The 26,240-nt window shown below is 58.5% G+C and overlaps 2 protein-coding genes, 9 non-coding genes and 3 pseudogenes across 11 annotated transcripts; all 14 read right to left on the bottom strand.

Annotated features, from left to right (window-relative positions):
- Positions 1 to 3,364: 3,364 nt before the first annotated feature.
- On the bottom strand, positions 3,365 to 3,557 carry LOC126420941 (U2 spliceosomal RNA). The gene has a single exon (XR_007576108.1). It is a non-coding gene; the product is annotated as a U2 spliceosomal RNA (small nuclear RNA).
- A 760-nt stretch (positions 3,558 to 4,317) lies between these two features.
- Positions 4,318 to 4,516, bottom strand: LOC126423434 (U2 spliceosomal RNA). The gene has a single exon (XR_007576148.1). It is a non-coding gene; the product is annotated as a U2 spliceosomal RNA (small nuclear RNA).
- A 731-nt stretch (positions 4,517 to 5,247) lies between these two features.
- LOC126480243 (uncharacterized protein T26G10.4-like) lies at positions 5,248 to 7,029 on the bottom strand. Its single transcript, XM_050103853.1, has one exon. It carries the CDS (start codon positions 7,027 to 7,029, stop codon positions 5,248 to 5,250), a length of 1,782 nt encoding a protein of 593 aa, XP_049959810.1.
- A 218-nt stretch (positions 7,030 to 7,247) lies between these two features.
- LOC126424264 (U2 spliceosomal RNA) lies at positions 7,248 to 7,312 on the bottom strand (annotated as a pseudogene).
- A 760-nt stretch (positions 7,313 to 8,072) lies between these two features.
- On the bottom strand, positions 8,073 to 8,265 carry LOC126420930 (U2 spliceosomal RNA). Its single transcript, XR_007576107.1, has one exon. It is a non-coding gene; the product is annotated as a U2 spliceosomal RNA (small nuclear RNA).
- A 760-nt stretch (positions 8,266 to 9,025) lies between these two features.
- On the bottom strand, positions 9,026 to 9,224 carry LOC126423423 (U2 spliceosomal RNA). Its single transcript, XR_007576147.1, has one exon. It is a non-coding gene; the product is annotated as a U2 spliceosomal RNA (small nuclear RNA).
- A 5,938-nt stretch (positions 9,225 to 15,162) lies between these two features.
- LOC126423888 (U2 spliceosomal RNA) lies at positions 15,163 to 15,274 on the bottom strand (annotated as a pseudogene).
- Positions 15,275 to 16,036: 762 nt separating this feature from the next.
- On the bottom strand, positions 16,037 to 16,229 carry LOC126420919 (U2 spliceosomal RNA). Its single transcript, XR_007576106.1, has one exon. It is a non-coding gene; the product is annotated as a U2 spliceosomal RNA (small nuclear RNA).
- A 759-nt stretch (positions 16,230 to 16,988) lies between these two features.
- LOC126420908 (U2 spliceosomal RNA) lies at positions 16,989 to 17,181 on the bottom strand. The gene has a single exon (XR_007576105.1). It is a non-coding gene; the product is annotated as a U2 spliceosomal RNA (small nuclear RNA).
- A 761-nt stretch (positions 17,182 to 17,942) lies between these two features.
- On the bottom strand, positions 17,943 to 18,141 carry LOC126423401 (U2 spliceosomal RNA). The gene has a single exon (XR_007576146.1). It is a non-coding gene; the product is annotated as a U2 spliceosomal RNA (small nuclear RNA).
- Positions 18,142 to 18,874: 733 nt separating this feature from the next.
- On the bottom strand, positions 18,875 to 21,610 carry LOC126480083 (uncharacterized). The gene has a single exon (XM_050103841.1). It carries the CDS (start codon positions 21,608 to 21,610, stop codon positions 18,875 to 18,877), a length of 2,736 nt encoding a protein of 911 aa, XP_049959798.1.
- A 2,469-nt stretch (positions 21,611 to 24,079) lies between these two features.
- LOC126423932 (U2 spliceosomal RNA) lies at positions 24,080 to 24,191 on the bottom strand (annotated as a pseudogene).
- Positions 24,192 to 24,950: 759 nt separating this feature from the next.
- LOC126420897 (U2 spliceosomal RNA) lies at positions 24,951 to 25,143 on the bottom strand. The gene has a single exon (XR_007576104.1). It is a non-coding gene; the product is annotated as a U2 spliceosomal RNA (small nuclear RNA).
- A 761-nt stretch (positions 25,144 to 25,904) lies between these two features.
- On the bottom strand, positions 25,905 to 26,097 carry LOC126420875 (U2 spliceosomal RNA). The gene has a single exon (XR_007576103.1). It is a non-coding gene; the product is annotated as a U2 spliceosomal RNA (small nuclear RNA).
- Between the last annotated feature and the right edge of the window lie 143 nt (positions 26,098 to 26,240).

The following is a 26,240-nucleotide window of genomic DNA, read 5'->3' as shown; positions in this document are numbered from 1 at the left end:
ATGGGGATGAGGTCGCCTTGAAGGGAGGAGAGGAACCGATGCCACCGCCGTAACTGGGCAGCGGAGCGACTATGGATGTTGAGGTCGGCGGCGATCACATAGGAGGAGAAGGTACGGTCGATGTGGGAGAGGAAGTCGAAAGGAAGAGGGGCGTTGGGGCGGACATAGATGGTGGCACAGGTAATGGTAAGGCCGGGGAAGAAGAGACTAAGGATCAGGTGTTCGGTGGGGTCGGGAAGGAGAGGCTGGAGCCGAACGGGGATCTGGCGGTGGTGGCCAATGGCAACTCCGCCACGCGCAACTGGGAGGGGAGTATCGGAGCGGTGGAGGAGATAGGGGGAGGTGTGGATGGAGTGGTGGGGTTGGAGGAAGGTTTCATTAAGGAGGAAGGCATCCACACGGTGGGTAGCAAGGGTGTGCAGGAAGAGGTTCTTGTTGGCGGGAAGGGAGCGGATATTGTTGAAAAGGATACGATGCTGTCGCGCCATTGGAAGGACTTAGACGAGGGTGTCAAGGCGGGAGAAGGTGAAATGGGCCTGGTTATTGGAAAAGGTGGCGTACATTTTAAGGTGGAATATGGAACGGGCGGCGAGGGAGATCTGCTGTAAGGTGTGGGGGCGCTGAAAGGGATGGACGTTTTGGAGGACAATGGTGAGGAACCTGATGATGTCCTCAGCAGTGGGGGGGGGACGAAGGGAATTGCCAGGAGGGGTGGGGGCGTCCAGGGGACGGACAGGGACGGTGAGTTCAGGAGTGGTAGGAGGAGGTCGGGCTTTACATTTTTGGGAGTAGGTGGGGTGGGGGAGGCTGCAGGTATTACAGGAGGGAGGGGATTGGAGGTTGGGGCACTGCCGGAGGAAGTGCGCTTGCCGACAATGCGGGCAGGTGGGGGCCTCGCGGCACTCGGCTGTTGGATGTGCATCGTAGCGCAGACATCTCTGGCAGCGCAGGGATTGAGGGGGGGAACGGGAGGGGTCGACTTTGAACCGCTGATTGAAGAGGAGGGCACCCTCCTTCAGGAGACGGTCAATGGAGGGGGCGTCCTCAGAGAAAACCCGCATAAGGCGGGTGGGGCCGGTCGCGTTAAAAATGCGGCGGACTGCCCGCACCTCCAGGGTGGGATGGGCCTTCAGCTCCGCCAGCACCTCCTCCTCCGTGATCGACGGGCTAAGCCGAGTGATCACGGCGGTGAGGGTCGGCGGGCGACGCGGGGGTTGGGGTTGGCGGGTAGGAGATGGGGAGGGAGCAGGGGTGAGGGTGGCGTGAGGACCAAAACGGGTGATGGGGAGGCGGGAGAGGATGTCAGTATGGAGGGTGGGGCTGGGGGAGGAGATAAGAACAGAATCCCGTCTGGGAGTAAGGAGAGATATGGGGGCGCCAGGGAAATGTTGGCGGAGGAGGAGGGAGAGATTCCGGGCCTCGAGGAAGGAAGGATCGGGATGGGACAGGAGATATTTGTAGAGACCGGGTGGGGAGGAGGAGGAGGAGGAGGGAGCGGGGCCTGGTGGGGAGACGTCCATGGCATTTTGGGGTGGGGATGGGGGGCGGGGTGGAGCCTTTTTAGGAGCAGAGGAAGTGGAGGCGCCACTAGGGCGTTTGACAGCGGCAGATGGGCGGGTGGTGACATGAGGGACGGGAACGATGGGGAGGTGGCGGGAAGGGACAGGTCCCGGCACGGACGCAGCAGTCGGCGCCGGAGAGAGTGACTGTGACGGTGCAGGCGAATGTGGCAGTGATGGTGATGGTGACGATGACGATGACGGTGGTGGCGGTGATGGCGATGGCGACGGCGACGGCGACGGGGAGAGCTGGGCGTGGGCAGTGGCCCGACGGGCCACCACCCTAGCCGGAGCTGCAGTGACAGGCTGGGGGAGTGGGGGGAAAGGATCAGAACGAGAGGAAGAGGCGGGAGAGGGGGCGACAAAGAGCGAGGGCGAAGGGATAGAGAGGAGGGGAGGGATGGAAGGAGGGGGGTGGGACTGGGCACACCAAGTGATAGTGGTGGTGGCGGCGGAAGGGGACGTATACACGATGGCGGTGGTGGTAGTAGTGACGGTGGTGGTGGGGGCGGACATGACGACAAGAAGAAGAAAGAAAAACACAGCACTAAAGGGACAGGACACACACTGGGAGACGACGGACGGCGACGGCGACGGCGACGGCGACGGCGACGGCGACGGCGACGGCGACGGCGACGGCAACGGCGACGGCGACGGCGACGGCGACAGGCAGGGACGCTGCTGCCGCGGACTGGGCCGGGGCGGCGGCGGCGGCGGCGGCGGCGGCGGCGGCGGCGGCGGCGGCTACTGCTGCTGCTGCTGCTGGCAGGACTGCTGCTGGCTGGACTGCTGCTGCCACCGGAGGGCTGGCTGGCTGGCTGGCTGGCTGGCTGGCTGGCTGGCTGGCTGGCTGGCTGGCTGGCTGGCTGGCTGCGGGACCACCGCTGCAGGCCGGGACCGGGAACTGCTGCTGCTGGCTGGCTGGCTGGCTGGCTGGCACCTGTAAACCCTAGCACTTCGATTAGCGCGAAAACGGCACTATCGAAGGGCGGTAACCTTTCGGTGTACCGCCGGAGATGAAGGAAAAACCGCAAGTCGAAGGGCCTAAATGCTTGCAGCGTGTGCGCTCCACATGTGGGAGTGACACACGGTGGTACGGGCCGATATGGCAACAGGCGACCGTCGAAAACATCGCAAAAGCAAGTGCCGGAAGGAAGGAGAATTCGCGAGAGCACTCGTCAACAGCCCAGTACTACCCTCCATGGCGAACAGTAAACTGCGACTCCCATTTGAACGCCGCCGGCTGCCAGGGCAGTGGAGAAGCCGTGAGGCCGCCCCACAGCAGCGCCAGGCCGGCGCGAGCTACACCGGCGCGAGGCCGGCGCGAGCTACACCTAGCCGAGTGCTTACATCGTCCACCGCCTACTGCATACGTGTGTACACACGTATTCTGCGTGCGTGCGGCGGCGACGACGACGTTCGCGAGGAGCTAAGGATATAACTCCAAAAAATGTAATTAAAATTATCTGTGGCCGGACCATATGTGACGCCAACGAGGCATCCGAAGGCACTCTTCTGTGCCCATATAAATTACCAGCCTAGTGTAATGCGGCTGCAAGAGCGTTCCGGCTAACCGCAAAAAAAAAAAAAAAAAAAAAAAAAAAAAAAAAAAAAAAAAAAAAAAAAATAAAAAAAAAAAAAAAAATAAATAAACTTCGTAAGATAATGTTAAATTAATTACAAGAAATCGAGGTGTGTAAGCAGCTAACTACTGGGCAAATCGACAACTACAACAAGTTTTGCTACCAGCGGAATATCTGATCACTGCAGAATATTAACCCATTTCAGGCTGTGTTTTAATTAATTTTAGGTGGGCCGATCCCGGCGGTACTGCAATGCCGGGCCAACCCGCGACAGAGGTGGAGCAAGCCCCTAGCACTCCGTCATGAGCCAAAAATGAGTTTAATATTCTGGTCCTGCGATGCAGGACGTATCAGATATTAAGCTGATAAGAACAGATACTACACTTTGATCTTAGCCAAAAGGCCGAGAAGCGATAAGGAAAAACCGCAAGTCGAAGGGCCTAAATGCTTGCAGCGTGTGCGCTCCACATGTGGGAGTGACACACGGTGGTACGGGCCGATATGGCAACAGGCGACCGTCGAAAACATCGCAAAAGCAAGTGCCGGAAGGAAGGAGAATTCGCGAGAGCACTCGTCAACAGCCCAGTACTACCCTCCATGGCGAACAGTAAACTGCGACTCCCATTTGAACGCCGCCGGCTGCCAGGGCAGTGGAGAAGCCGTGAGGCCGCCCCACAGCAGCGCCAGGCCGGCGCGAGCTACACCGGCGCGAGGCCGGCGCGAGCTACACCTAGCCGAGTGCTTACATCGTCCACCGCCTACTGCATACGTGTGTACACACGTATTCTGCGTGCGTGCGGCGGCGACGACGACGTTCGCGAGGAGCTAAGGATATAACTCCAAAAAATGTAATTAAAATTATCTGTGGCCGGACCATATGTGACGCCAACGAGGCATCCGAAGGCACTCTTCTGTGCCCATATAAATTACCAGCCTAGTGTAATGCGGCTGCAAGAGCGTTCCGGCTAACCGCAAAAAAAAAAAAAAAAAAAAAAAAATAAAAAAAAAAAAAAAATAAATAAACTTCGTAAGATAATGTTAAATTAATTACAAGAAATCGAGGTGTGTAAGCAGCTAACTACTGGGCAAATCGACAACTACAACAAGTTTTGCTACCAGCGGAATATCTGATCACTGCAGAATATTAACCCATTTCAGGCTGTGTTTTAATTAATTTTAGGTGGGCCGATCCCGGCGGTACTGCAATGCCGGGCCAACCCGCGACAGAGGTGGAGCAAGCCCCTAGCACTCCGTCATGAGCCAAAAATGAGTTTAATATTCTGGTCCTGCGATGCAGGACGTATCAGATATTAAGCTGATAAGAACAGATTTTTATTTTCCGAGATAATTCTTAGTTACAGTTTTAAGAAGTATAAATTTAAGAAAAAATATTCATGACTCTATACAAAGCGAGTTTTACAAATTTAATGAAAGTTTGAGTTAAATATATAGTAGACGGTTCTAACCGCACTTAAATATTTGAATCTTATTCTAATTCGTGGGTTAAGCCCACTACTTAAATATTGGAAGACCGCGTTAGGCGCGGATGCTTAAGTATATTACCTTAAGACTAATTCCGCGATAGGCGCGGCCTTAGATAATTCACACTGGGGAAAGTTTGGAGCTAGTTTTAGGGTCTATTTTATTTATTGCATTCTTCTCCATGCCCTGACAGCACACTGCACATGCACGGCTGCCAGCGGCTGGTGTGCCACGCACGCAGGCGGGTCACACACAGCCGGACTTCTCCCCTCTGTCCGCCTTGCGGCAGACGTCACCGGGGTGTCGTGGCAGGAGGGCGTTGCTTCCCACGCTGGCTGGAGACTGCCGGGCAGTAGGCACACGTTTGGCGCCGCCCAGCACCGCGCCAACCGAGGTGGGGGCCATATTCGGCGGACACCACGGAGGGAGGGGCACCAGGCAGCACCGCACGCACCGCTACTGACTCGGCACTGCTGCAGTGCGGCGCGAAGATGGTGTAGCGCCGCGGTCCCGCGTCGTGGAGGAGAATCTCGACGCCGACGTCACGAAGGCACCGACCTCGAAGTTCTCCGACGACTGCAGTCTCGAGGGTCTCGCAGCCTGACGTCAGAGCATGCCACAGTCTAGGGGGACACATACTGGCGGTGGCCAGTAATGTGTTCCACGTAAATGTCGCGGGACCACTTGATGGTGTCAGACACCATCAGCCGCCGCATCAGTTGGCAGTAGCGGCTAGCGATGCCTAGGTGCCGAAGCACTGCATCGTTCTGGCGGTCCCACGCCCCCAGACTGCCGACAACCAGGGCGTCGACAGTGACAGAATAGCCGCGAGCGGCTAATCCGCGCGCAACGTCGGCGTACTTTATCTTCTTCAGTTGCCGAGCGTTGTCGAGCGCAATCCGCCTATTTTCAAAGGGGATCGTCACATCGACGATGGTCACAGACTTCGCGGCCTCGTCGGTTATTACGAGGTCCGGACGCAGCCCACTGCTGTCCCCTATGACGGCTTGGTTGATCCTGATGTCAGGAACAGCAGTGTTTCCTCTTCTTGGCCGCCCAGCGACTGCTGTCGCGAGGCGGTTGAGGACCGCGTTGTGGCGATATTGCAGGGCTGCTGAGTGCACCATGCACGCGTTAATCACGTGCGGGAGCGTCTCGTTGTTGTGGCCACAGCGTCGGCAGGCTTTGTTGTTGTTTGCCCGCCCATCAAAGCGGCGACAACCGTTCAGAGGCACGACTCCGAGCCTGGCGCGATGGATAAAGCGCCAGTCTGCGAAGCGGGTGTATTTGCCTCCCGCTATGAAGTGGTTGGACGCTGTGGATTCCCTGGTGCACTCAAACACCTTCCCCTGGTCCGGTTTCCTGAGTAGGATGTGGCGCAGGCGTTGCCTCAGACACTCGCGGAGCGTCCGCGAGAGAAGACGTTTGGCGCCCCCTCCCACCCGGACATGCTCGACGCCAGTGTTGGCGGTGCGTCCCACGCTGTCATCATCGTGCTGCGGTCCATCGCCGCCATCTTCGAGGTGTCGTGTAGTCCCAGGCGCAGTCCCCTCCGTGGCCGGCTGCGTCACCCCTCCGATGCCGCCGTGTTCCGCGTCGTCAGCGATGGCGGGTCGGCCGCCGACCTCCACCTGCAACTCAGAAAGCAGCTCACTCCAGCGCCAGGTGACGCCACGCGGCGCTAGGCGCCTTGTGGCGTTCCTGACGCGCGTCCACAGTGACTGGATGTCACCTCCGTCGCGTGCGAGGTCACCCTCAGTGCTGCCGCTAAGGTAGGTGGCCAAGTCGGAACGACTCGGCTCCCTCCCCAGTCGGCGGCGCGCGGCCGTAGTTAGTGTGGCCCAGGCGATGTCTCGGACGGTGGCGTCGTCGCAGTGCAGCATGCGGAAGCCGTGGACGATCGTCGAGATGTCCGCAGCGTCCGCGAGCGGCGTCAGGCCGCAACCTCCCTCTCCCAGCGCGAGGTACAGCTGTTCGGTGGACGCACGCTGTGGGAGGAACAGCCATGATTTGACAGCCGCTTTCACTGCCTTGTCGAGCGCAGATAGCGGCCCCTTGCGTACCGCTCCGCCCCGCATGACAAAGTCAAGCCTAGGGAGGAGAAAGACACGCACAGCGTCAATCTTCTGCCAGGGAGCCAGCAGGGAAGCGTCCAGGTGCTGCAAGTCGCGTCGAATTGCCGCGATCGCATCCGTTGGCGTCTGCGTGACTTTGTACCCGGTGGGAACGCCAAGATGGAGGTAGGCGTCACCCACACCGAGCACGGCTGGTTCTCCCCCTTGCAGGGCGAATACCGAGCCTAGTGTCTGCCGACGGCGGATGTGAAGCGTGGCACACTTCGACGGCTTGAAGGTAAGCCCGGCCCACGTCGCCGCCTCACCCACAACATTGAGGAGCGTCTGCATCGCCTCTGAATCCCGCGCCAGAAGCACGATATCGTCCGCATACGCCAGTGCACTCACACTGACGCCGCTAAGCGGAATACCACACTCATTTCTGAGTGAGGTTGCGGCGCGAAGTACCGGCTCGAGCGCGAGATTAAAGACGATGGGCGACAGTGGACAGCCCTGCTTGACCCCTGCCTGGATCTCTATCTCCTCCGTTAGTCCGTCAGATGTACGGACGCGGGTGGAGCAACCATCGTACAGATACTACACTTTGATCTTAGCCAAAAGGCCGAGAAGCGATAAGGAAAAACCGCAAGTCGAAGGGCCTAAATGCTTGCAGCGTGTGCGCTCCACATGTGGGAGTGACACACGGTGGTACGGGCCGATATGGCAACAGGCGACCGTCGAAAACATCGCAAAAGCAAGTGCCGGAAGGAAGGAGAATTCGCGAGAGCACTCGTCAACAGCCCAGTACTACCCTCCATGGCGAACAGTAAACTGCGACTCCCATTTGAACGCCGCCGGCTGCCAGGGCAGTGGAGAAGCCGTGAGGCCGCCCCACAGCAGCGCCAGGCCGGCGCGAGCTACACCGGCGCGAGGCCGGCGCGAGCTACACCTAGCCGAGTGCTTACATCGTCCACCGCCTACTGCATACGTGTGTACACACGTATTCTGCGTGCGTGCGGCGGCGACGACGACGTTCGCGAGGAGCTAAGGATATAACTCCAAAAAATGTAATTAAAATTATCTGTGGCCGGACCATATGTGACGCCAACGAGGCATCCGAAGGCACTCTTCTGTGCCCATATAAATTACCAGCCTAGTGTAATGCGGCTGCAAGAGCGTTCCGGCTAACCGCAAAAAAAAAAAAAAAAAAAAAAAAATAAAAAAAAAAAAAAAATAAATAAACTTCGTAAGATAATGTTAAATTAATTACAAGAAATCGAGGTGTGTAAGCAGCTAACTACTGGGCAAATCGACAACTACAACAAGTTTTGCTACCAGCGGAATATCTGATCACTGCAGAATATTAACCCATTTCAGGCTGTGTTTTAATTAATTTTAGGTGGGCCGATCCCGGCGGTACTGCAATGCCGGGCCAACCCGCGACAGAGGTGGAGCAAGCCCCTAGCACTCCGTCATGAGCCAAAAATGAGTTTAATATTCTGGTCCTGCGATGCAGGACGTATCAGATATTAAGCTGATAAGAACAGATACTACACTTTGATCTTAGCCAAAAGGCCGAGAAGCGATAAGGAAAAACCGCAAGTCGAAGGGCCTAAATGCTTGCAGCGTGTGCGCTCCACATGTGGGAGTGACACACGGTGGTACGGGCCGATATGGCAACAGGCGACCGTCGAAAACATCGCAAAAGCAAGTGCCGGAAGGAAGGAGAATTCGCGAGAGCACTCGTCAACAGCCCAGTACTACCCTCCATGGCGAACAGTAAACTGCGACTCCCATTTGAACGCCGCCGGCTGCCAGGGCAGTGGAGAAGCCGTGAGGCCGCCCCACAGCAGCGCCAGGCCGGCGCGAGCTACACCGGCGCGAGGCCGGCGCGAGCTACACCTAGCCGAGTGCTTACATCGTCCACCGCCTACTGCATACGTGTGTACACACGTATTCTGCGTGCGTGCGGCGGCGACGACGACGTTCGCGAGGAGCTAAGGATATAACTCCAAAAAATGTAATTAAAATTATCTGTGGCCGGACCATATGTGACGCCAACGAGGCATCCGAAGGCACTCTTCTGTGCCCATATAAATTACCAGCCTAGTGTAATGCGGCTGCAAGAGCGTTCCGGCTAACCGCAAAAAAAAAAAAAAAAAAAAAAAAATAAAAAAAAAAAAAAAATAAATAAACTTCGTAAGATAATGTTAAATTAATTACAAGAAATCGAGGTGTGTAAGCAGCTAACTACTGGGCAAATCGACAACTACAACAAGTTTTGCTACCAGCGGAATATCTGATCACTGCAGAATATTAACCCATTTCAGGCTGTGTTTTAATTAATTTTAGGTGGGCCGATCCCGGCGGTACTGCAATGCCGGGCCAACCCGCGACAGAGGTGGAGCAAGCCCCTAGCACTCCGTCATGAGCCAAAAATGAGTTTAATATTCTGGTCCTGCGATGCAGGACGTATCAGATATTAAGCTGATAAGAACAGATTTTTATTTTCCGAGATAATTCTTAGTTACAGTTTTAAGAAGTATAAATTTAAGAAAAAATATTCATGACTCTATACAATGCGAGTTTTACAAATTTGTTAAGTTTAGATAAAATAAAATTTAGAAAAACGGTTCTAACCGCACTTAAGTAATTGAACCTTATTCTAACTCGTGGGTTAAGCCCACTACTTAAATATTGGAATTCCGCGTTAGGCGCGGATGCTTAAGTATATTACCTTAAGATTAATCCCGCGGTAGGCGCGGCCTTAGATAATTTCAGAACGGGGAAGGTTGGAGCTAGTTTAGGATCTATTTTGTTTATTACATTCTTCTCCATGCCCTGACAGCACACTGCACATGCACGGCTGCCAGCGGCTGGTGTGCCACGCACGCAGGCGGGTCACACACAGCCGGACTTCTCCCCTCTGTCCGCCTTGCGGCAGACGTCACCGGGGTGTCGTGGCAGGAGGGCGTTGCTTCCCACGCTGGCTGGAGACTGCCGGGCAGTAGGCACACGTTTGGCGCCGCCTAGCACCGCGCCAACCGAGGTGGGGGCCATATTCGGCGGACACCACGGAGGGAGGGGCACCAGGCAGCACCGCACGCACCGCTACTGACTCGGCACTGCTGCAGTGCGGCGCGAAGATGGTGTAGCGCCGCAGGTCCCGCGTCGTGGAGGAGAATCTCGACGCCGACGTCACGAAGGCACCGACCTCGAAGTTCTCCGACGACTGCAGTCTCGAGGGTCTCGCAGCCCGACGTCAGAGCATGCCACAGTCTAGGGGGACACATACTGGCGGTGGCCAGTAATGTGTTCCACGTAAATGTCGCGGGACCACTTGATGGTGTCAGAAACCATCAGCCGCCGCATCAGTTGGCAGTAGCGGCTAGCGATGCCTAGGTGCCGAAGCACTGCATCGTTCTGGCGGTCCCACGCCCCCAGACTGCCAACAACCAGGGCGTCGACAGTGACGGAATAGCCGCGAGCGGCTAATCCGCGCGCAACGTCGGCGTACTTTATCCTCTTCAGTTGCCGAGCGTTGTCGAGCGCAATCCGCCTATTCTCGAAGGGGATTGTCACATCGACGATGGTCACAGTCTTAGCGGCCTCGTCAGTTATTACGAGGTCCGGACGCAGCCCACTGCTGTCCCCTATGACGGCTTGGTTGATCCTGATGTCAGGAACAGCAGCGTTTCCTCTCCTTGGCCGCCCAGCGACTGCTGTCGCGAGGCGGTTGAGGACCGCGTTGTGACGATACTGCAGGGCTGCTGAGTGCACCATGCACGCGTTGATCACGTGCGGGAGCGTCTCGTTGTTGTGGCCACAGCGTCGGCAGGCTTTGTTGTTGTTTGCCCGCCCATCAAAGCGGCGACAACCGTTCAGAGGCACGACTCCGAGCCTGGCGCGATGGATAAAGCGCCAGTCTGCGAAGCGGGTGTATTTGCCTCCCGCTATGAAGTGGTTGGACGCTGTGGACTCCCTGGTACACTCGAACACCTTCCCCTGGTCGGGTTTCCTGAGTAGGAGGTTGCGCAGGCGCTGCCTCAGACACTCGCGGAGCGTCCGCGAGAGAAGACGTTTGGCGCCCCCTCCCACCCGGACATGCTCGACGCCAGTGGTGGCGGTGCGTCCCACGCTGTCATCATCGTGCTGCGGTCCATCGCCGCCATCATCGAGGTGTCGTGTAGTCCCAGGCGCCGCCCCCTCCGTGGCCGGCTGCGTCACCCCTCCGATGCCGCCGTGTTCCGCGTCGTCAGCGATGGCGGGTTGGCCGCCGACCTCCACCTGCAACTCAGAAAGCAGCTCACTCCAGCGCCAGGTGACGCCACGCGGCGCTAGGCGCCTTGTGGCGTTCCTGACGCGCGTCCACAGTGACTGGATGTCACCTCCGTCGCGTGCGAGGTCACCCTCAGTGCTGCCGCTAAGGTAGGTGGCCAAGTCGGAACGACTCGGCTCCCTCCCCAGTCGGCGGCGCGCGGCCGTAGTTAGTGTGGCCCAGGCGATGTCGCGGACGGTGGCGTCGTCGCAGTGCAGCATGCGGAAGCCGTGGACGATCGTCGAGATGTCCGCAGCGTCCGCGAGCGGCGTCAGGCCGCATCCTCCCTCTCCCAGCGCGAGGTACAGCTGTTCGGTGGACGCACGCTGTGGGAGGAACAGCCATGATTTGACAGCCGCTTTCACTGCCTTGTCGAGTGCAGATAGCGGCCCCTTGCGTACCGCTCCGCCCCGCATGACAAAGTCAAGCCTAGGGAGGAGAAAGACACGCACAGCGTCAATCTTCTGCCAGGGAGCCAGCAGGGAAGCGTCCAGGTGCTGCAAGTCGCGTCGAATTGCCGCGATCGCATCCGTTGGCGTCTGCGTGACTTTGTACCCGGTGGGAACGCCAAGATGGAGGTAGGCGTCACCCGCACCGAGCACGGCTGGTTCTCCCCCTTGCAGGGCGAATACCGAGCCTAGTGTCTGCCGACGGCGGATGTGAAGCGTGGCACACTTCGACGGCTTGAAGGTAAGCCCGGCCCACGTTGCCGCCTCGCCCACAACATTGAGGAGCGTCTGCATCGCCTCTGAATCCCGCGCCAGAAGCACGATATCGTCCGCATACGCCAGTGCACTCACACTGACGCCGCTAAGCGGAATACCACACTCATTTCTGAGTGAGGTTGCGGCGCGAAGTACCGGCTCGAGCGCGAGATTAAAGACGATGGGCGACAGTGGACAGCCCTGCTTGACCCCTGCCTGGATCTCTATCTCCTCCGTTAGTCCGTCACATGTACGGACGCGGGTGGAGCAACCATCGTACATGTCGGCAATTAGATGGTGCAATTGCTCTGGTAGTCCCATCCTGCTCAGTACTCCAAGGAGGTGAGCGTGAGGCACTGAACCAAAAGCATTCGCCAGATCAAGCCAAGCAAAGCATGCTTGGCCTCCCCTGCGCCTTGCATCGTCAATTGCCGTCTGCACAATGAAGTTGTGCTCGTAGCAGCCTTCAAACGTGCGGAAGCCCTTCTGTTCTGGGGAGAGCAGGTTCAACCGCTCTGCCCAGAGAGAAGTGCGGTCCGCAACGATTGCAGCAAAGAGCTTAGAGATGGTAGAGCTCAATGCTAAAGGCCGCCAGTTTGTCACGTCCGAGACGTCCCCTTTCTTGTGGATGAGGACGGTAGTGGATATTTTCCACTGCACCGGAGTCTTCCGCTCTTTCCAGCAGCGCGAGAAGATCTTAGCTAGCACGTGGCAGCCAGGATCCTCACGTCGCAAGTCCGAGTAGGTGACTCCGTCTGCCCCAGGAGCAGTATTGCTCGCCTTCTGGAGCCGCTGTTGCACCTCTGAAGGTGTGATCGGCAGCAGGACCTCCTCGCTAACATCAGGAGGCGTGGTGGCGGCAAAGTCCGGGACAGCAGCTGGTGCATCTGAAAGAGAGAAGTCAGATTTACCATAGATCTTTTTAAAGTGCTCCGTGAGCACGCTGCCATCGATTTGGCAGTACGGTGACGTCTCGCCAAGGACGCGCTGCGTCGCCTTGCGCCGGTCCGCGCGGTACAGCTTCTGAATCTCAGACGCTGCATTCGCGTCGTACCGACGCTCGGCGGCCGCCGCGCGCCGTGCGCCACGTCCACCGCGCCGCCCACCGCGGCCGCGTGTAGGGGCAGGGGGAGGGGGATTGGCAGCAGCGTCGGCGCGGCCCTGGCCGCGGTGCGCTGCTGCTGGTGGCCCATCCTGTCGACCTCCGGCTGCCTGGCGTTGTGGCTTCGTCTCGGCGATCTCGGCGATGAAATCCTCGACGGCCGCGACGAATGCGTCCCACGGTTGGTTGTGGACGCTCTCCAGGGCCGCCAGCCAGCGCCGCTGCCTCTCCGTTAGCCGAGCGTCGGCCGGGGGAGGGGGGGGCGGAGCTGCCTCAGTTGCGCCCTGTTCGGAGGGTACAGGAGGGTTGGTCGGGTTCGGTGTAGGACGGGAGTTTTGCGGCGGAAGGTTAGGACTGGGCCGGTTGTTACGGCGTCGGCGTCTCCTCCTCTTGCTGCCAGTTCTCGGAGACGCAGCTGCAGTCCCTCCGTTCACGTCGCGCCGCTCCGTCGTCTGCGTCGGTCGTGGTGCCGTGCTGCCATCTGGCGTGGGCCGCTCAGTGCTGCTTTCGATCGCCGCGCTGATGACAGGTGGCGCAGCGGTAGCAGCAGGGGCCGGTGTAGTTTGCGCCGGCCTGGCGCTCGGGTCGGGCGCCCCGCGGCTGGTGTTCGCCGCGCCGCCAACAGATGGCCCGGCGGTCGCCAGCGGCCCGCCGCCGGCGCGAGAAACACGGGGTGTAGCTCGCGCCGGCTGACCGGACGCGCCGGCTCGCCCCGGGCCGCTGCTACGCGGACTGGGTGCCCGACGATCGCTACCAGATGGCGCAGTGGTCGTAGGGGTGGCCGGTGTAGCCCGCGCCGTCCGGGCGTCTCGAGGTGTAGCTCGCGCCGGCCTGGCGCTCGGGCCCAGCGCACCGCGGCTGTTGTTCGCCGCGCCGCCAACAGATGGCCCAGCGGTCGCCCGCGCCCTGCCGCCGGCGCGAGATACACGAGGTGTAGCTCGCGCCGGCCGGCCAGGCGCGTTGGCTCGCGCCGGGCCGCTGCTACGCGGACTGGGCGGTATGATGCGCCGTCGGTCCGGGGGCGGTGGTCTGCGTCCTGCAGCACGGCGTCTGTCCCTCCGTGGGGTGACTACGTGCCACTCATGATCTGCAACAGGAGCTTTTTGGTTATTAGCACTCCCTGCCTGAGCGGAGACGGAGTGACGGGCGTCACTCGACGTAACCGCCGGCAGGGCAGAGGAAACGCGGCGCGTGTACGTCTGCGACCGCACAAGCACCACACCATCCGGTGCATCAGCCGGGCGCGCGGCCTTTGGTGCGTCAACCGGCGGCGCGGCTGCGCCGTGAATGACAACACCAACGGTCGCGGCGAGCGAGGCAGCCTGCCTGCCACTGCCCACCCGCACCGCAGAGCCACCTGTTGGCGGCGTAGCGAATGCGGGCGGCAGTCCCAGGCCGGTACCCACGCTCCCGACAGATGGCGGGCGGGAGGCGCCTGCGGCAGCCGCACGACGTGGCCAGCGTACGCCACTGGGTGCAATGGCCGGCGCGGGCGGCGGCGAGCCGCGGCCCATGCCGGACACAGCGCCTCTGGCCGGAGCGACGCGTTCGGCGGCAGGCGTCGGCAGCGTGCTGCCTTCACCTCCCGAACTTGCGCTCGGCACTCGTGGCGACGCGGTTGACGTCGCGGGGCGTGTCGGCAGGGGGATGCCAGACCTCCTCGGCGTGCGCACACAAAGTACACACGACGCGGGGGTGGCAACCACCGCCGTCCTGGGCGTCGCAGACGCCTGCACACTCACACAGGGTGAGGGCAAGGCAGCCTGTGAGCCCACCACGCTGCTGCGGGTCAGGACCGCCGCGTATGTTAAACCTAAGTCCAGCCGGTCTGTCCTACTAGCTTCGGGGACCGGACTGGGCTGTGGCCATAGCCCCTCTCTATTATCTAAGGCTAGGCGGCCTATGGTACTAGCTTCCCGAGCCGCTTTCGCCTGTGGCTTGCGCCCAGCACTAACTAAGGACGAAGGGCCTGTCCTACTAGCTTCGGGGGCCCTCGCCTGTGACCTCCCGCCGGCTGACCTCTCTGGGTGCCCCAGAGAGCCAGACACGGCATCGTGTCCCATACTCACTCTCCCCCGACTGGCAGCGCCGGGGGTTGCGGAATCTGCATTGCAGAGCCGCTGGTGTAACCGCAGCGTCTTCAGCCGCGGGTCGCGTCGGCCGCAAAACTGACACTCGAAAACGGGAACCGTTTCCGGGTCGTGCAGCCTCCTATAGTGGCGGAGAAGGGCCGAGTGGTCCTTGTACTCGCCAAAAGTAGGTCTCCCGGCAGCCTTGGTGACGAAGCAGATCCGGCAGCGGAAGACCTCCGCCGGCAGCGTCACCACAAGCTCCATTGTTCAGGTCGCGGACCTGAAACAGGAGAATAAAAGCGACCGCTTCCCGGTGCAGAAATCAGCCCATATCAGCCCATATTAAGCTGATAAGAACAGATACTACACTTTGATCTTAGCCAAAAGGCCGAGAAGCGATAAGGAAAAACCGCAAGTCGAAGGGCCTAAATGCTTGCAGCGTGTGCGCTCCACATGTGGGAGTGACACACGGTGGTACGGGCCGATATGGCAACAGGCGACCGTCGAAAACATCGCAAAAGCAAGTGCCGGAAGGAAGGAGAATTCGCGAGAGCACTCGTCAACAGCCCAGTACTACCCTCCATGGCGAACAGTAAACTGCGACTCCCATTTGAACGCCGCCGGCTGCCAGGGCAGTGGAGAAGCCGTGAGGCCGCCCCACAGCAGCGCCAGGCCGGCGCGAGCTACACCGGCGCGAGGCCGGCGCGAGCTACACCTAGCCGAGTGCTTACATCGTCCACCGCCTACTGCATACGTGTGTACACACGTATTCTGCGTGCGTGCGGCGGCGACGACGACGTTCGCGAGGAGCTAAGGATATAACTCCAAAAAATGTAATTAAAATTATCTGTGGCCGGACCATATGTGACGCCAACGAGGCATCCGAAGGCACTCTTCTGTGCCCATATAAATTACCAGCCTAGTGTAATGCGGCTGCAAGAGCGTTCCGGCTAACCGCAAAAAAAAAAAAAAAAAAAAAAAAAATAAAAAAAAAAAAAAAAATAAATAAACTTCGTAAGATAATGTTAAATTAATTACAAGAAATCGAGGTGTGTAAGCAGCTAACTACTGGGCAAATCGACAACTACAACAAGTTTTGCTACCAGCGGAATATCTGATCACTGCAGAATATTAACCCATTTCAGGCTGTGTTTTAATTAATTTTAGGTGGGCCGATCCCGGCGGTACTGCAATGCCGGGCCAACCCGCGACAGAGGTGGAGCAAGCCCCTAGCACTCCGTCATGAGCCAAAAATGAGTTTAATATTCTGGTCCTGCGATGCAGGACGTATCAGATATTAAGCTGATAAGAACAGATACTACACTTTGATCTTAGCCAAAAGGCCGAGAAGCGATAAGGAAAAACCGCAAGTCGAAGGGCCTAAATGCTTGCAGCGTGTGCGCTCCACATGTGGGAGTGACACACGGTGGTACGGGCCGATATGGCAACAGGCGACCGTCGAAAACATCGCAAAAGCAAGTGCCGGAAGGAAGGAGAATTCGCGAGAGCACTCGTCAACAGCCCAGTACTACCCTCCATGGCGAACAGTAAACTGCGACTCCCATTTGAACGCCGCCGGCTGCCAGGGCAGTGGAGAAGCCGTGAGGCCGCCCCACAGCAGCGCCAGGCCGGCGCGAGCTACACCGGCGCGAGGCCGGCGCGAGCTACACCTAGCCGAGTGCTTACATCGTCCACCGCCTACTGCATACGTGTGTACACACGTATTCTGCGTGCGTGCGGCGGCGACGACGACGTTCGCGAGGAGCTAAGGATATAACTCCAAAAAATGTAATTAAAATTATCTGTGGCCGGACCATATGTGACGCCAACGAGGCATCCGAAGGCACTCTTCTGTGCCCATATAAATTACCAGCCTAGTGTAATGCGGCTGCAAGAGCGTTCCGGCTAACCGCAAAAAAAAAAAAAAAAAAAAAAAATAAAAAAAAAAAAAAAATAAATAAACTTCGTAAGATAATGTTAAATTAATTACAAGAAATCGAGGTGTGTAAGCAGCTAACTACTGGGCAAATCGACAACTACAACAAGTTTTGCTACCAGCGGAATATCTGATCACTGCAGAATATTAACCCATTTCAGGCTGTGTTTTAATTAATTTTAGGTGGGCCGATCCCGGCGGTACTGCAATGCCGGGCCAACCCGCGACAGAGGTGGAGCAAGCCCCTAGCACTCCGTCATGAGCCAAAAATGAGTTTAATATTCTGGTCCTGCGATGCAGGACGTATCAGATATTAAGCTGATAAGAACAGATACTACACTTTGATCTTAGCCAAAAGGCCGAGAAGCGATAAGGAAAAACCGCAAGTCGAAGGGCCTAAATGCTTGCAGCGTGTGCGCTCCACATGTGGGAGTGACACACGGTGGTACGGGCCGATATGGCAACAGGCGACCGTCGAAAACATCGCAAAAGCAAGTGCCGGAAGGAAGGAGAATTCGCGAGAGCACTCGTCAACAGCCCAGTACTACCCTCCATGGCGAACAGTAAACTGCGACTCCCATTTGAACGCCGCCGGCTGCCAGGGCAGTGGAGAAGCCGTGAGGCCGCCCCACAGCAGCGCCAGGCCGGCGCGAGCTACACCGGCGCGAGGCCGGCGCGAGCTACACCTAGCCGAGTGCTTACATCGTCCACCGCCTACTGCATACGTGTGTACACACGTATTCTGCGTGCGTGCGGCGGCGACGACGACGTTCGCGAGGAGCTAAGGATATAACTCCAAAAAATGTAATTAAAATTATCTGTGGCCGGACCATATGTGACGCCAACGAGGCATCCGAAGGCACTCTTCTGTGCCCATATAAATTACCAGCCTAGTGTAATGCGGCTGCAAGAGCGTTCCGGCTAACCGCAAAAAAAAAAAAAAAAAAAAAAAAAATAAAAAAAAAAAAAAAATAAATAAACTTCGTAAGATAATGTTAAATTAATTACAAGAAATCGAGGTGTGTAAGCAGCTAACTACTGGGCAAATCGACAACTACAACAAGTTTTGCTACCAGCGGAATATCTGATCACTGCAGAATATTAACCCATTTCAGGCTGTGTTTTAATTAATTTTAGGTGGGCCGATCCCGGCGGTACTGCAATGCCGGGCCAACCCGCGACAGAGGTGGAGCAAGCCCCTAGCACTCCGTCATGAGCCAAAAATGAGTTTAATATTCTGGTCCTGCGATGCAGGACGTATCAGATATTAAGCTGATAAGAACAGATTTTTATTTTCCGAGATAATTCTTAGTTACAGTTTTAAGAAGTATAAATTTAAGAAAAAATATTCATGACTCTATACAATGCGAGTTTTACAAATTTGTTAAGTTTAGATAAAATAAAATTTAGAAAAACGGTTCTAACCGCACTTAAGTAATTGAACCTTATTCTAACTCGTGGGTTAAGCCCACTACTTAAATATTGGAAGGCCGCGTTAGGCGCGGATGCTTAAGTATATTACCTTAAGATTAATCCCGCGGTAGGCGCGGCCTTAGATAATGTCAGAACGGGGAAGGTTGGAGCTAGTTTAGGATCTATTTTGTTTATTACATTCTTCTCCATGCCCTGACAGCACACTGCACATGCACGGCTGCCAGCGGCTGGTGTGCCACGCACGCAGGCGGGTCACACACAGCCGGACTTCTCCCCTCTGTCCGCCTTGCGGCAGACGTCACCGGGGTGTCGTGGCAGGAGGGCGTTGCTTCCCACGCTGGCTGGAGACTGCCGGGCAGTAGACACACGTTTGGCGCCGCCTAGCACCGCGCCAACCGAGGTGGGGGCCATATTCGGCGGACACCACGGAGGGAGGGGCACCAGGCAGCACCGCACGCACCGCTACTGACTCGGCACTGCTGCAGTGCGGCGCGAAGATGGTGTAGCGCCGCAGGTCCCGCGTCGTGGAGGAGAATCTCGACGCCGACGTCACGAAGGCACCGACCTCGAAGTTCTCCGACGACTGCAGTCTCGAGGGTCTCGCAGCCTGACGTCAGAGCATGCCACAGTCTAGGGGGACACATACTGGCGGTGGCCAGTAATGTGTTCCACGTAAATGTCGCGGGACCACTTGATGGTGTCAGACACCATCAGCCGCCGCATCAGTTGGCAGTAGCGGCTAGCGATGCCTAGGTGCCGAAGCACTGCATCGTTCTGGCGGTCCCACGCCCCCAGACTGCCAACAACCAGGGCGTCGACAGTGACGGAATAGCCGCGAGCGGCTAATCCGCGCGCAACGTCGGCGTACTTTATCCTCTTCAGTTGCCGAGCGTTGTCGAGCGCAATCCGCCTATTCTCGAAGGGGATTGTCACATCGACGATGGTCACAGTCTTAGCGGCCTCGTCAGTTATTACGAGGTCCGGACGCAGCCCACTGCTGTCCCCTATGACGGCTTGGTTGGTCCTGATGTCAGGAACAGCAGCGTTTCCTCTCCTTGGCCGCCCAGCGACTGCTGTCGCGAGGCGGTTGAGGACCGCGTTGTGGCGATACTGCAGGGCTGCTGAGTGCACCATGCACGCGTTGATCACGTGCGGGAGCGTCTCGTTGTTGTGGCCACAGCGTCGGCAGGCTTTGTTGTTGTTTGCCCGCCCATCAAAGCGGCGACAACCGTTCAGAGGCACGACTCCGAGCCTGGCGCGATGGATAAAGCGCCAGTCTGCGAAGCGGGTGTATTTGCCTCCCGCTATGAAGTGGTTGGACGCTGTGGACTCCCTGGTACACTCGAACACCTTCCCCTGGTCAGGTTTCCTGAGTAGGAGGTTGCGCAGGCGCTGCCTCAGACACTCGCGGAGCGTCCGCGAGAGAAGACGTTTGGCGCCCCCTCCCACCCGGACATGCTCGACGCCAGTGTTGGCGGTGCGTCCCACGCTGTCATCATCGTGTTGCGGTCCATCGCCGCCATCATCGAGGTGTCGTGTAGTCCCAGGCGCCGCCCCCTCCGTGGCCGGCTGCGTCACCCCTCCGATGCCGCCGTGTTCCGCGTCGTCAGCGATGGCGGGTTGGCCGCCGACCTCCACCTGCAACTCAGAAAGCAGCTCACTCCAGCGCCAGGTGACGCCACGCGGCGCTAGGCGCCTTGTGGCGTTCCTGACGCGCGTCCACAGTGACTGGATGTCACCTCCGTCGCGTGCGAGGTCACCCTCAGTGCTGCCGCTAAGGTAGGTGGCCAAGTCGGAACGACTCGGCTCCCTCCCCAGTCGGCGGCGCGCGGCCGTAGTTAGTGTGGCCCAGGCGATGTCGCGGACGGTGGCGTCGTCGCAGTGCAGCATGCGGAAGCCGTGGACGATCGTCGAGATGTCCGCAGCGTCCGCGAGCGGCGTCAGGCCGCATCCTCCCTCTCCCAGCGCGAGGTACAGCTGTTCGGTGGACGCACGCTGTGGGAGGAACAGCCATGATTTGACAGCCGCTTTCACTGCCTTGTCGAGTGCAGACAGCGGCCCCTTGCGTACCGCTCCGCCCCGCATGACAAAGTCAAGCCTAGGGAGGAGAAAGACACGCACAGCGTCAATCTTCTGCCAGGGAGCCAGCAGGGAAGCGTCCAGGTGCTGCAAGTCGCGTCGAATTGCCGCGATCGCATCCGTTGGCGTCTGCGTGACTTTGTACCCGGTGGGAACGCCAAGATGGAGGTAGGCGTCACCCGCACCGAGCACGGCTGGTTCTCCCCCTTGCAGGGCGAATACCGAGCCTAGTGTCTGCCGACGGCGGATGTGAAGCGTGGCACACTTCGACGGCTTGAAGGTAAGCCCGGCCCACGTTGCCGCCTCGCCCACAACATTGAGGAGCGTCTGCATCGCCTCTGAATCCCGCGCCAGAAGCACGATATCGTCCGCATACGCCAGTGCACTCACACTGACGCCGCTAAGCGGAATACCACACTCATTTCTGAGTGAGGTTGCGGCGCGAAGTACCGGCTCGAGCGCGAGATTAAAGACGATGGGCGACAGTGGACAGCCCTGCTTGACCCCTGCCTGGATCTCTATCTCCTCCGTTAGTCCGTCAGATGTACGGACGCGGGTGGAGCAACCATCGTACATGTCGGCAATTAGATGGTGCAATTGCTCTGGTAGTCCCATCCTGCTCAGTACTCCAAGGAGGTGAGCGTGAGGCACTGAACCGAAAGCATTCGCCAGATCAAGCCAAGCAAAGCATGCTTGGCCTCCCCTGCGCCTTGCATCATCAATTGCCGTCTGCACAATGAAGTTGTGCTCGTAGCAGCCTTCAAACGTGCGGAAGCCCTTCTGTTCCGGGGAGAGCAGGTTCAACCGCTCTGCCCAGAGAGAAGTGCGGTCCGCAACGATTGCAGCAAAGAGCTTAGAGATGGTAGAGCTCAATGCTAAAGGCCGCCAGTTTGTCACGTCCGAGACGTCCCCTTTCTTGTGGATGAGGACGGTAGTGGATATTTTCCACTGCACCGGAGTCTTCCGCTCATTCCAGCAGCGCGAGAAGATCTTAGCTAGCACGTGGCAGCCAGGATCCTCACGTCGCAAGTCCGAGTAGGTGACTCCGTCTGCCCCAGGAGCAGTATTGCTCGCCTTCTGGAGCCGCTGTTGCACCTCTGAAGGTGTGATCGGCAGCAGGACCTCCTCGCTGACATCAGGAGGCGTGGTGGCGGCAAAGTCCGGGACAGCAGCTGGTGCATCTGAAAGAGAGAAGTCAGATTTACCATAGATCTTTTTAAAGTGCTCCGTGAGCACGCTGCCATCGATTTGGCAGTACGGTGACGTCTCGCCAAGGACGCGCTGCATCGCCTTGCGCCGGTCCGCGCGGTACAGCTTCTGAATCTCAGACGCTGCATTCGCGTCGTACCGACGCTCGGCGGCCGCCGCGCGCCGTGCGCCACGTCCACCGCGCCGCCCACCGCGGCCGCGTGTAGGGGCAGGGGGAGGGGGATTGGCAGCAGCGTCGGCGCGGCCCTGGCCGCGGTGCGCTGCTGCTGGTGGCCCATCCTGTCGACCTCCGGCTGCCTGGCGTTGTGGCTTCGTCTCGGCGATCTCGGAGATGAAGTCCTCGACGGCCGCGACGAATGCGTCCCACGGTTGGTTGTGGACGCTCTCCAGGGCCGCCAGCCAGCGCCGCTGCCTCTCCGTTAGCCGAGCGTCGGCCGGGGGAGGGGGGGGCGGAGCTGCCTCAGTTGCGCCCTGTTCGGAGGGTACAGGGGGTCCTGTCAGGTCTGGTGAAGGACGGGAGCCTTGCGGCGGGAGGTTGGGACTGGGCCGGTTGTTACGGCGTCGGCGTCTCCTCTTCTTGCTGCCATTTCTGGGAGACGCAGCTGCAGTCCCTCCGTTCACGTCGCGCCGCTCCGTCGTCTGCGTCGGTGGTGGTGCCGTGCTGCCATCTGGCGTGGGCCGCTCAGTGCTGCTTTCGATTGCCGCGCTGGTGACAGGTGGCGCAGCGGTAGCAGCAGGGGCCGGTGTAGCTTGCGCCGGCCTGGCGCTCGGGTCGGGCGCACCGCGGCTGGTGTTCGCCGCGCCGCCAACAGATGGCCCGCCGGTCGCCAGCGGCCCGCCGCCGGCGCGAGAAACACGGGGTGTAGCTCGCGCCGGCTGACCGGACGCGCCGGCTCGCCCCGGGCCGCTGTTACGCGGACTGGGAGCCCGACGATCGCTACCAGATGGCGCAGTGGTCGTAGGGGTGGCCGGTGTAGTCCGCGCCGGCCGGGCGTCTCGAGGTGTAGCTCGCGCCGGCCTGGCGCTCGGGCCCAGCGCACCGCGGCTGTTGTTCGCCGCGCCGCCAACAGATGGCCCAGCGGTCGCCCGCGCCCTGCCGCCGGCGCGAGATACACGAGGTGTAGCTCGCGCCGGCCGCCCAGGCGCGTTGGCTCGCGCCGGGCCGCTGTTACGCGGACTGGGCGGTATGATGCGCCGTCGGTCCGGGGGCGGTGGTCTGCGTCCTGCAGCACGGCGTCTGTCCCTCCGTGGGGTGACTACGTGCCACTCATGATCTGCAACAGGAGCTTTTTGGTTATTAGCACTCCCTGCCTGAGCGGAGACGGAGTGACGGGCGTCACTCGACGTAACCGCCGGCAGGGCAGAGGAAACGCGGCGCGTGTACGTCTGCGACCGCACAAGCACCACACCATCCGGTGCATCCGCCGGGCGCGCGGCCTTCGGTGCGTCAACCGGCGGCGCGGCTGCGCCGTGAATGACAACACCAACGGTCGCGGCGAGCGAGGCAGCCTGCCTGCCACTGCCCACCCGCACCGCAGAGCCACCTGTTGGCGGCGTAGCGAATGCGGGCGGCAGTCCCAGGCCGGTACCCACGCTCCCGACAGATGGCGGGCGGGAGGCGCCTGAGGCAGCCGCACGACGTGGCCAGCGTACGCCACTGGGTGCAATGGCCGGCGCGGGCCGCGGCGAGCCGCGGCCCATGCCGGACACAGCGCCTCTGGCCGGAGCGACGCGTTCGGCGGCAGGCGTCGGCAGCGGGCTGCCTTCACCTCCCGAACTTGCGCTCGGCACTCGTGGCGACGCGGTTGACGTCGCGGAGCGTGTCGGCAGGGGGATGCCAGACCTCCTCGGCGTGCGCACACAGAGTACACACGACGCGGGGGTGGCAACCACCGCCGTCCTGGGCGTCGCAGACGCCTGCACACTCACACAGGGTGAGGGCAAGGCAGCCTGTGAGCCCACCACGCTGCTGCGGGTCAGGACCGCCGCGTAAGTTAATCCTAAGTCCAGCCGGTCTGTCCTACTAGCTTCGGGGACCGGACTGGGCTGTGGCCATAGCCCCTCTCTATTATCTAAGGCTAGGCGGCCTATGGTACTAGCTTCCCGAGCCGCTTTCGCCTGTGGCTTGCGCCCAGCACTAACTAAGGACGAAGGGCCTGTCCTACTAGCTTCGGGGGCCCTCGCCTGTGACCTCCCGCCGGCTGACCTCTCTGGGTGCCCCAGAGAGCCAGACACGGCATCGTGTCCCATACTCACTCTCCCCCGACTGGCAGCGCCGGGGGTTGCGGAATCTGCATTGCAGAGCCGCTGGTGTAACCGCAGCGTCTTCAGCCGCGGGTCGCGTCGGCCGCAAAACTGACACTCGAAAACGGGAACCGTTTCCGGGTCGTGCAGCCTCCTGTAGTGGCGGAGAAGGGCCGAGTGGTCCTTGTACTCGCCAAAAGTAGGTCTCCCGGCAGCCTTGGTGACGAAGCAGATCCGGCAGCGGAAGACCTCCGCCGGCAGCGTCACCACAAGCTCCATTGTTCAGGTCGCGGACCTGAAACAGGAGAATAAAAGCGACCGCTTCCCGGTGCAGAAATCAGCCCATATCAGCCCACATTAAGCTGATAAGAACAGATACTACACTTTGATCTTAGCCAAAAGGCCGAGAAGCGATAAGGAAAAACCGCAAGTCGAAGGGCCTAAATGCTTGCAGCGTGTGCGCTCCACATGTGGGAGTGACACACGGTGGTACGGGCCGATATGGCAACAGGCGACCGTCGAAAACATCGCAAAAGCAAGTGCCGGAAGGAAGGAGAATTCGCGAGAGCACTCGTCAACAGCCCAGTACTACCCTCCATGGCGAACAGTAAACTGCGACTCCCATTTGAACGCCGCCGGCTGCCAGGGCAGTGGAGAAGCCGTGAGGCCGCCCCACAGCAGCGCCAGGCCGGCGCGAGCTACACCGGCGCGAGGCCGGCGCGAGCTACACCTAGCCGAGTGCTTACATCGTCCACCGCCTACTGCATACGTGTGTACACACGTATTCTGCGTGCGTGCGGCGGCGACGACGACGTTCGCGAGGAGCTAAGGATATAACTCCAAAAAATGTAATTAAAATTATCTGTGGCCGGACCATATGTGACGCCAACGAGGCATCCGAAGGCACTCTTCTGTGCCCATATAAATTACCAGCCTAGTGTAATGCGGCTGCAAGAGCGTTCCGGCTAACCGCAAAAAAAAAAAAAAAAAAAAAAAATAAAAAAAAAAAAAAAATAAATAAACTTCGTAAGATAATGTTAAATTAATTACAAGAAATCGAGGTGTGTAAGCAGCTAACTACTGGGCAAATCGACAACTACAACAAGTTTTGCTACCAGCGGAATATCTGATCACTGCAGAATATTAACCCATTTCAGGCTGTGTTTTAATTAATTTTAGGTGGGCCGATCCCGGCGGTACTGCAATGCCGGGCCAACCCGCGACAGAGGTGGAGCAAGCCCCTAGCACTCCGTCATGAGCCAAAAATGAGTTTAATATTCTGGTCCTGCGATGCAGGACGTATCAGATATTAAGCTGATAAGAACAGATACTACACTTTGATCTTAGCCAAAAGGCCGAGAAGCGATAAGGAAAAACCGCAAGTCGAAGGGCCTAAATGCTTGCAGCGTGTGCGCTCCACATGTGGGAGTGACACACGGTGGTACGGGCCGATATGGCAACAGGCGACCGTCGAAAACATCGCAAAAGCAAGTGCCGGAAGGAAGGAGAATTCGCGAGAGCACTCGTCAACAGCCCAGTACTACCCTCCATGGCGAACAGTAAACTGCGACTCCCATTTGAACGCCGCCGGCTGCCAGGGCAGTGGAGAAGCCGTGAGGCCGCCCCACAGCAGCGCCAGGCCGGCGCGAGCTACACCGGCGCGAGGCCGGCGCGAGCTACACCTAGCCGAGTGCTTACATCGTCCACCGCCTACTGCATACGTGTGTACACACGTATTCTGCGTGCGTGCGGCGGCGACGACGACGTTCGCGAGGAGCTAAGGATATAACTCCAAAAAATGTAATTAAAATTATCTGTGGCCGGACCATATGTGACGCCAACGAGGCATCCGAAGGCACTCTTCTGTGCCCATATAAATTACCAGCCTAGTGTAATGCGGCTGCAAGAGCGTTCCGGCTAACCGCAAAAAAAAAAAAAAAAAAAAAAAAAATAAAAAAAAAAAAAAAATAAATAAACTTCGTAAGATAATGTTAAATTAATTACAAGAAATCGAGGTGTGTAAGCAGCTAACTACTGGGCAAATCGACAACTACAACAAGTTTTGCTACCAGCGGAATATCTGATCACTGCAGAATATTAACCCATTTCAGGCTGTGTTTTAATTAATTTTAGGTGGGCCGATCCCGGCGGTACTGCAATGCCGGGCCAACCCGCGACAGAGGTGGAGCAAGCCCCTAGCACTCCGTCATGAGCCAAAAATGAGTTTAATATTCTGGTCCTGCGATGCAGGACGTATCAGATATTAAGCTGATAAGAACAGATACTACACTTTGATCTTAGCCAAAAGGCCGAGAAGCGATAAGGAAAAACCGCAAGTCGAAGGGCCTAAATGCTTGCAGCGTGTGCGCTCCACATGTGGGAGTGACACACGGTGGTACGGGCCGATATGGCAACAGGCGACCGTCGAAAACATCGCAAAAGCAAGTGCCGGAAGGAAGGAGAA

Source organism: Schistocerca serialis, chromosome 1 (assembly GCF_023864345.2).
Source record: "Schistocerca serialis cubense isolate TAMUIC-IGC-003099 chromosome 1, iqSchSeri2.2, whole genome shotgun sequence".
In the NCBI taxonomy this organism is placed as follows: Eukaryota; Metazoa; Arthropoda; class Insecta; order Orthoptera; family Acrididae; genus Schistocerca; species Schistocerca serialis.
The sequence above is the reverse complement of the archived record's forward strand: the minus strand, read 5'-3'. Positions and strand labels throughout refer to the sequence as shown.